This window comes from Vulpes vulpes, chromosome 9 (genome assembly GCF_048418805.1).
Source record: "Vulpes vulpes isolate BD-2025 chromosome 9, VulVul3, whole genome shotgun sequence".
Classification (NCBI taxonomy): domain Eukaryota; kingdom Metazoa; phylum Chordata; class Mammalia; order Carnivora; family Canidae; genus Vulpes; species Vulpes vulpes.
In genome coordinates, this window is record NC_132788.1 from 100,315,394 (window position 1) to 100,324,937 (window position 9,544).

Sequence of the window (9,544 nt, forward strand, 5' to 3'; positions counted from 1 at the left end):
TGCATAAGCACGTATAGACAGTATGTGCACAAGTGGGTGTGGTTGTGGGTATGAATGTCCTGTGGCTGTTCTAACAATTCACCACAAACTGAACAACTTAAAACAGTAGGCATATATCACAGTTCTGAGAGGCCAAAATTCTGAAATCCAGGGCTCAGTAGGGCTGTGCTGCCTCCTGAGGCTCTACACGGAATTCCATTCCTTGCCTTTCTTGCTTCTAGTGACTCCAAGCATTCCTAGGTTTTGTGGATGCATCCGTCCAATTTCCGTAGTCATGTAGTCTCCTTCTCATCTCTACGTACCTCTTGTCTTTGTGTCTCTTATAAGCACATCTGTCACTGGATATAGGATCCACTTGGATAATCCAGGATGATTGCATTTTGACATCCTTAATTGTATCTGTAAAGACCCCTTTTCCAAATAAGGTCATATTCACAGGTACTGAAGGTTGGAATGTGGCATATGGGGACCAACATTCATCCCACTACACTGTGTTCCAATAAAATATTTTTATAAAAAAAGGGTGTGGATTAGGGGCACCTGGGTAGCTCAGCAGTTGAGCATCTGCCTTTGGCTCAGGTTGTGATCATGGGGTCCTGGGATTGAGTCCTGCATCAGGCTCCCTGCAGGGAGCCTGCTTCTCCCTCTGCCTATGTCTCTGCCTCTCTCTGTGTGTCTCCCGTGAATAAAGAAATAAATCTTAAAAAAAAGGCTGTGGGTTAGATTTGGTGTATGGGCAGTGGTTTGCTTCCCTTCTTAGTAGATTTAGACATGAGGAGCTGATAATCTTAGAAAGCATTGTAAAATTAAAGAAAAATTAAATATGGTTTATCTTATGCTAAAGGAGCTCACCTCCTAGAAGGTCATCATGCAGGTTTGCACAGTCTCCCCAGACTATGGCTGATTTAACTGTGAAACCCATCCACTATCCTGACGCTCTTTCCAACAGAACTGCATCTTATGCCAATGTACCCCATTAAACTCAATGTAAAGAACTTCAGGGGTGCCTAGGTGGCTCAGTCAGTTAAGCATCTGCCTTTGCTTCAGGTCCTGATCCCAGGGTCTTGGGATTGAGCCCCTCACTCCCTGCTCAGTGGGGAGTCTGCTTCTCCTTCTCCCTCCCTCTGCTCTCTCTCTCTCTCTCTCCCAAATAAATAAATAAATAAAGTCTTAAAAAAAAATCAACTTCAAGTCTTAGCTATAGGAGAGTGCTGAGTGGAGACCCAACTAAGGGCTGTCCTTTGGTTCTTGTGCTAATGACTCCAACAGCCTGACAAGCAATTCTCTTACTCAGATACCTGGGAATAGCCCTTCTGGACTACCAAAGCCTAGTGTAAAGAGCACAGACTTCCTGGATTAAATTGTGGCAGCCTTGACCAGGGTGTGGGAGGAGAGAGGAAGGGCTAGGCTGTGTAAGCCTGGTCCCTTCTACCTAACTGGTAAGAGGAGTCATTCTCTGTTCCGGGGTAAGTGGGAGGCCAGAGGGTCAGGAGTAAGAGAGCTGCATGTGGTAATTTCAGCTCTGGCCTTGACTGGAAGATGCCCAGGTGAGCCAGTAACTACTCAATGTGCAGGTCTGAGTCGAGTGAATTTTCCCATGCCTGTGTGTTCAGGAACGGGTACCTCTCGGTCTCCCGGGCAGCCCAGGCGAGCACTATTTTCTTGGGTGCCCTCTGTAATTTGCCAGCGGCTCAGCTAGTCTTTCCCCTCTGATGCCTTAGGTTTCCAGAAGCTCAGGTGCAAACCAGTTTCCCCTCTATTTCCCCATGTCTTCCGTTCAGCTCAGGGATGGCCCCATGCAGGGCAGGACCAGGATTAGGAAAGCAGGGTCAGGGATCCCTGTGTGGCTCAGTGGTTTGGCACCTGCCTTTGGCCCAGGGCTTGATCTTGGAGTCCTGGGATCGAGTTGCACGTCCGGTTCCCTGTGTGGAGCCTGCTTCTCCCTCTGCCTGTGTCTCTGACTCTCTCTCTCTCTGTGTCTCTCGTGAATAAATAAATAAAATCTTAAAAAAAAAAAAAAAAAAAAAGGAAAGCAGGGTCCTGGAGGTACAAAATGTAAGCGGTGTCTGCTTGCGTCCAGGCAACCGGCATCAATTCTCCGCCGGAAGCCTTTCCGTGGTAGCCAGACTTTTCCTTTTTGACTTTCCCTGCAGCTCAGAGTGTCCCTGGAGGTGGAGTCGTCCTTGTGCTTCCTCCTGGTTCAGGCGCAGCATCTCCAGTGGCTGCATCTTCCTCTGGGTAGAGGCGCGCCTTTCCCTAGTCGCTTTCCTTTGCTTTCTTCTTTTTTTCTTTTCTTTCTTTTCTTTTCTTTTCTTTTCTTTTCTTTTCTTTTCTTTTCTTCTTTTCTTTTCTTTTTTCTTTTCTTTTCTTTTTTCCTTTCCTTTCTTCTTCTTCTTCTTCTTCTTCTTCTTCTTCTTCTTCTTCTTCTTCTTCTTTCTTCTTCCTCTTCTTCCTCCTCCTCCTCTTCTTCTTCTTCTTCTTTCTTCTTTCTTCTTTCTTCTTCTTCTTCTTCCTTCTTCTTCTTTCCTTCCTTCTCCTTCTCCTTCTCCTTCTCCTTCTTCTTCTTTTTGCTTTATTCTTCTATCAGCTGCCCTCGGGGCCCTAGGGCGCTCGCTGGCTCAGCCACACACTTTCACCTTTGTTTCTTTTCCTGGCCTCCCCTCCACATAGTGCTGAATCATTCCCCTGCAGGGGCCTCGTGGCTCAGCACCTGGAGGTACCCCCCAGCCCCGCAGGTGACCTTTCCTCGTGGCTCTGCAGCGGGTGGCGAAGTCTGTGTGTCCTCGCCAAGCCCCGCTTCCTCTCCGCGCAGGACATGCACATTTGCACGTTTGCGCTGCATCCCCAACGCTTTTACCCCCAGAGATTCTGGGCTTGTCTCCCCACGAAGTCCCTCCTCCACCCCCCGCCCCAGATCTGCGTTTCCTACTAGGGTTCCCTACCACGCAACCAGGCAGTCTTTCCTCTGGTTTTCCGTTTGGGAGTATCTCAAACCAAAATTCCCCACCTCTATCTCCGTCCACCTCCAACCCCCCGCCCAGGGCTCCAACTTGATCTTAGCTCATGTGGGAAATATCAAGAGCCTTAGTGATCTCCACATTACTATGAATGTGGTAGATCTGCTAAAAACACTAGCAATTACAGGTTATGTCACCCAAGAATTTGTCCCGGACAAGATTTTTTTTTTTAAGATTTTATTTTTAAGTAATTTCTACACCCACGGTGGGGCCCAAAGTTAACCCAGAGAACAAGAGTTCATGCTCTTCCAAGTGAGCCAGCCAGATGCCCCTGGACAACTTACAGTATACTCTTACTATCTCACATCTGAAATACAGATTTCAGCCTTATGTACTGCAATTTAAGAGCAACCGTTGCAGACTCGAGGTGGCTTAGGCACAAACATAATGTTATCGTTAGTGAATGAAATGGAGTGAGGAGCATCTGGAGTGGGAAGGGGAAATTATTCCTTGTGGATAAATCTTTAGACAATATCTGAGGAATGAATCACTACAGTAGCATAAAATATATTCCATGATAAATTTACAGATTTAAAAATTTTCATTTTAGAGACAGAATCCAGGCTCTGCTTTAATGCTCTATGGAAGAAGGGAATATTCTCACCAGGATTTGCTATGCTCTGTTGCACATTGGGAGAATTATGAGGGAATTTTCCCACTTGAGAGCTAAGTTCTTTCCATCTTTATGCTATGTTAAGTCGGCATATTTACACTTTTTGGGGTGTGTACTCTGTTTTTGTGAAGACCAGTGTGGATGTACCAGACACTGCAAGAGGACTTGGCTGACATGAAGGTGTGCACCATTGTGGACACATCAGGGTGAGCCAGAGGGGGTGGGCACAGACAGAGGGAGTGGGCTGCATCCCTCTTCTCAGTCAAAGCATCTGAGCAAACTCCCAAGGAGATATTTCCATCTTGGGTACTGAATATCTCTTATATGTTAATTAAGTAGAGTGAATCCTGAAAATGATGACATGGTAATCATGGAAAAGAAAGACTTGAGATTCCTATGTTGCTATTTGAGATATTGGAGATTCCCTTGTATTAGTTTTCTCTTGATGCATAAAAGAGTCCCTAAGGGGCACATGGGTGGCTCAGTTGGTTAAGCAACTGATTTTTGATTTTGGCTTAGGTTGTGATCTCAGGGTGGTGAGATTGAGCCTTGCGTTGGGCTTGGTGCTGAGCATGGATGGAGTCTGCTTAAGATTCTCTCTCTCTCCCTCCTCCTCATCCCTGCTCTCTCTCACACATGCTCTCTCTCATAAAATACACATACACACATATGTTTACATATATATGCAATTCCCAGAGTAAGCAGCTTAAAATACCAATCAACATTTATTATTCAACATTGCTTCTTTTTGTCAGGTTTTTAGGAGCTGTTTCACTGGAAGTTCTGGTCTGAGGTCTGTCATGGCCTTGCAGTTTGAATGTTGGCTGGTACTGCCAACACTGGAAACCCTGGTTTGGGCAGGAGGATCTGCTTCTAGCTGTTGGCAGGAAGCCTCAGCTCCTGACCATTTGCACTTCTCCTAGAGCTGATTGATTGTCCTCACAACATGGCCACTAGCTTCCCTCAGAGACAGAGCAATGCAGGGTAAGGTAAAGGGCAAAGCTTTAATGCCATTTGCAATCTATCCATGGAAGTCACACTGCTATTTCTGTCATATCCTATTTGTTTCACAGGTCAGCCCTATTCAGTGTGGGAGAGGAGTCCATGGTGTGTGTGCATGAATATAAGGTGGTGAGGATCACTGGAGACCATCTTGGAGTTGTCTTGCCTGAGTATGTTGCTGCAAATCTAATTATAGGAATGATGGATGTCAAAATGGAAAGAGACTGAGATCAGAACTGCCTGAACCATAGGAAGGCAGGATTGTCTATAAAAGTCTTTGGGGGAACAATTGGTTAACATGAATAAAAACAATTCATTTTCAAGGTCATTCCAAGTGTTGGGGGAAGAGAACAGAGTTTTCTCTGGTATATGAAAGTCTGATCCTAACCTGTGAATACAGCACATTTAGTTTACCCATTCATCAGCCATGAAAAAGAATGAAGCATTGAATCAAGCTATAACATGGCTGAACCTTGACAACATTATGGTGAGTGAAAGAATCCAGACTGATTCGTATATCCAGGTTGTATATTTTGTGATTTCACTTACATGAAATATGCAGAACAGGCCAAGCACAGAGACAGAAAGCAAATCTGTGGTTCCTAAGGACTGGGGTGAAGGAGGGAAGGAAGTGGGGAGTGGCTGCTCATGGATGAAAGGTCTTTCTTGGGGTGATGAAAATGCCCTGAAACTAGACAGTGGTGATGGCACAATATTGTGAATATATGTAATGCCCTTGGTGATACACTCTAAACTGATTATAATAGTAAATTTTGTGCTGCATTTATCTTACCACAGTAGAAAAAGTCTGGTCCCTCTGGATGTCAGCTCACTGCCACACAATAATTGTAATGGTGATAACAACTGGAAAGTGAGAGTCATTGAACTGCTGCAGGCAGTGGCAGCCCACATTGGGCTTCTCATGGTAGCTGTTGCTAACATCAGGACGAATGAACCACTGCTGTGCTCTCTTGGTGTGGGCCACTTCTGTGGTCCTTTCATGATGATTCAGCCTCATTTCAGCCCCTTCCAGCCCTGCACAACCTTTGTCATCATGAGTCCATCTGTTTCTTGACTAGGCTGTCCACAGCAGACATTGTGTGGCATTATCTGGCCTCTCACCACAGGGGCTAGCTTCCAACCTGAGGATGTTCAGCTCAGCCTTCTTTGCCTCCCTTTGTGTCTTTGGAAATCTTGTGACCCTTATATGTGACCAATGGAGCCTCATAAGAGCCAAGGAGGCTGAGATTAAAACCTATTGTCCCTCTCAGGTTGATCACATTGCATAGACATTCCACTTCTGCTACAGCAACCCCATTTTATGCAGGGCCAAACTATGTGACCATAATTTCCAAGATTTCTGAACAAGATATGAGAGATATAAGCCACATTTATTTCTTTTTAGCCTTTAGGATACTCCCTTGGGATCTTGCAGCTGGAATTTTTTCATATGTTGTCTTCCTCTTTGGAAGACAGTCCTCTCGAAAGACCTAAAGTGAAACAGGAAATCGTCTATATCCTAGAAGAGAACACAAGCAGCAATCTCTTTGACCTTAGCTAGAATAACTTCTTACTTGAAACATCTCCAAAGGCAAGGGAAACAAGCAAAAATGAAGTATTGGGACTTCATCAAGATAAAAAGCTTCTGCATAGCAAAGGAAACATTTGACAAAACTAAAAGGCAATCTACAGAATGGTAGAAGATATTTGCAAATGACATATTTGATAAAGGACTAGTATCCAAAATCTATAAGGAACTTACCAAACTCAACACCCCAAACCCAAATAATCCACTTAAGAAATGGACAGAAGACATAAATAGACATTTTTCCAAGGAAGACATCCAGATGGCTAACAGACACATGAAAAGATCCTCAACATCCCTCATTATCAAGGAAATGCATATCAAAATCATGATAAGATACCACTTCATACTTGTCAAAATGGCTAAAATCATCAACACAAGAAACAACAGGTGTTGTTGAGGCTGCAGAGAAAGGGAACCCTCTTGCCCTGTTTGTCGGAATGCAAGCTGGTATAGCCCTCTGGAAAACAGAATGAAGCTTCCTCAAAAAGTTAAAAATAGGGGCACTTGGGTGGCTCAGTCAGTTAAGTGTCTGCCTTCAGCTCAGGTCATGATCCCAGGGTCCTGGGATTGAGCCCCACATGCTCTCCCTCTCCTCCCTGCTTGTGTTCTCTCTCACTATCTGTTTCTTTGTCAAATAAATAAATAAAATCTTTTTTAAAAAGTTAAAAATAGAACTATCCTATGATCCAGCAATTGCACTACTAGTCATTTACTTAAAGGATACAAAAATATAGATTCAAAAGGGAACACGTACCCCAATGTTTATAGCAGCTTTATCAACAATAGCCAAACTATGAGGAGAGCCCAAATGCCTGTCGGCTGATGAATGGGTGAAGAAGATGTAATATATGTGTCCAATGGAATATTACTTGGCCATAAAAAAGAATGACATCTTGCCTTTTGCAATGATGTGGATGGAGCTGGATGGTATTATGCTAAGCAAAGTAAATCAATCAGAGAAAGAGAAATACCATACGATTTCACTCATATGTGGAAGTTAAGAAATGAGACAGATGAACATAAGGGAAGGGAAAAAAGAAAAAAGAGAGAGGAAAACAAATCATAAGAGACTCTTAAGGATAGTCTCAGTTGGTTGAGTCTCCAAATCTTGGTTTCTTCTTGGGCCCTGATCTCAGGATCATGAGACTGAGCCCTGCATTGGGCTCCATCCTTGGTGTAGAGTCTGCTTGAAATTCTCTCCTTCTCCCTTTGCCCTTCCTCCTGCTCTTACTCTCTTTCTAAAATAAATAAATAAAATATTAAAAGAGAGAGCAAACTGAGGGTTGATGGAAGGATGTGGGTGGAAAATGGGCTAGAAACCCATATTGCACCATATGTTAATTAACTAGAATTTAAATTAAAATTTTGAAAGAAAAAGAGGAAGACACTCCTCTGTGGTTCTCAAGTGGGGGGTGGTTTGATCCCAATGGAACATTTGGGCATATATGGAGGCATTTTAAATTGTTGCTGCTTGGCTGGTAATGCTACTGGCACGCAGTGTTTAGAGGCCTGAGATACTGCTAAACATGCTACAATGCACAGGACAGCTTCCATAGCAAGGAATCATCCAGCCCCAAATATTGATAATGCCAAAGTTGAGAAATTCTGCCTACATCAAAATCTCTTTCTTCCTAGGGGCACTGAGCTTTATGACTTAGTCATAATGGAGGACAGCGTATAGGAAGACAAACTAGCTTAATAGTACAGGAACAAAAAACTGGAACATCATAAAAAATTATCTCTTTTTCTGTAACAATAGCTGAAATTTACTTAGGACTTGCCATTTGCATTCTCTGTGCTGGAGCTTTACCATATTATTCTATTTAATCCTTTTGTCACCCGCCTGAGTCATGCATTGTTTTAGGACCATGGAGAAGTGGAAGTGCATGGAGGTTGAGCATTTTTCTCAAGATCATCCTCTATTGAAGGTGGCACCAGCGTTTGAACCCAGTCAGGGAAATTTCAGAGTCCACATTATTAAGTACCCTGTTCCGTTGTCCTTGATCACACTTGTCCAGGGACAGGGTCATTCTTGTTGTCATTGGGAGGATGACATGCTACAGAGAAGCTTTCTCAGAGCCCTCTTCATGTCTCTGTTCCTCAGGCTGTAGATGAAGGGGTTCATCATGGGAGTGACCACGGTATACAGGACTGAGGCGAACATCCCTGTCTCAGAAGCATGTGTCCAGGTGGAACTGAGGTAGACCCCCAGACAGGTTCCATAGAATAAGGAGACCACGGAGAGGTGAGACCCACAGGTGGAGAATGCTTTATACTTTCCTCCCACTGTTGAGATCTTCAATACAGAAGAGACAATTCGAGAATAAGAGAAAAGGATCCCAGCGAGAGGAAAAAAGCCCATAACGCCTGTCACAATATATAATACGACATTATTGGTGAAGGTGTTAGAGCAGGCGAGCTTTAGGACTTCAGGGAGTTCACAGAAATAGTGTGGGATTTCAACGACTGCACAGAAGGAGAGCTGCAACATGGTTAAACTCTCAGGAAGGGCCCCCAGAACACTGATGAGCCAGGTCAGGGCGAGTAACTGGGCACAGAGCTGAGGATTCATGATGACTGTGTAGTGCAGGGGATGACAGACAGCCACAAAACGGTCATAGGCCATTGCAGTCAGAAGTAAATTGTCCAAAAGTCCAAAAACTGTGAAAAAATACATCTGTGTGATACAGCCTGCATAGGTAATGACTTTGTTCTGAGTCTGGATGCTCAGCAACATTTTTGGGATGGTGGTTGAGGTGAAACAGATATCTGAAAAGGACAGGTTGGAGAGGAAGAAGTACATAGGGGTGTGGAGGTGGGAGTCTGAGCTGATGGCCAGGATGATGAGCAGGTTCCCAAAGACAGTGACCAGGTACAAAGACAGGAACAGCCCAAAGAGAACAGACTGAATTTCTGGCTTCTCAGAAAATCCTAGGAGGAGAAACACTGGAAGCCCTGAGTGGTTTCTCAATTCCATGTAAAAGAGTGTCTGTCAAGAACACAAGAAGCAAGACTAAGTCAATGACCAACAAACAACTCAGAAACATAATCATCTTTACCTTGAGCCTGATGTTGAGGAGAGAATTATTTGCTTAATGGTTTCTTCTCTCTTGTTTGTCATTTTGGGGTTTCCAGATGCTGTCAAATTCCCCTGTGTTGCCACCACCATCTGGAAAACCTATATGCAAAAGCTGATTTTGCGCTCAGAGCTGACCTCAGTTGTTCAACTGTACTGACACCTGATCACCAAACCTTAGCCTTCTTAGATATCTTTGAATTAATTCATACTTTACTTTTAAATATAGTAAAAGAATATTTTCTTTA

At 43.9% G+C, this 9,544-nt stretch overlaps 1 protein-coding gene across 1 annotated transcript; it reads right to left on the reverse strand.

The window, feature by feature from the left end:
- Positions 1-8,258: 8,258 nt before the first annotated feature.
- Positions 8,259-9,197, reverse strand: LOC112913201 (olfactory receptor 7C1-like). The gene has a single exon (XM_025989806.1). The coding sequence runs from the start codon at positions 9,195-9,197 to the stop codon at positions 8,259-8,261; it is 939 nt and encodes a 312-aa protein (XP_025845591.1).
- Positions 9,198-9,544: the final 347 nt, after the last annotated feature.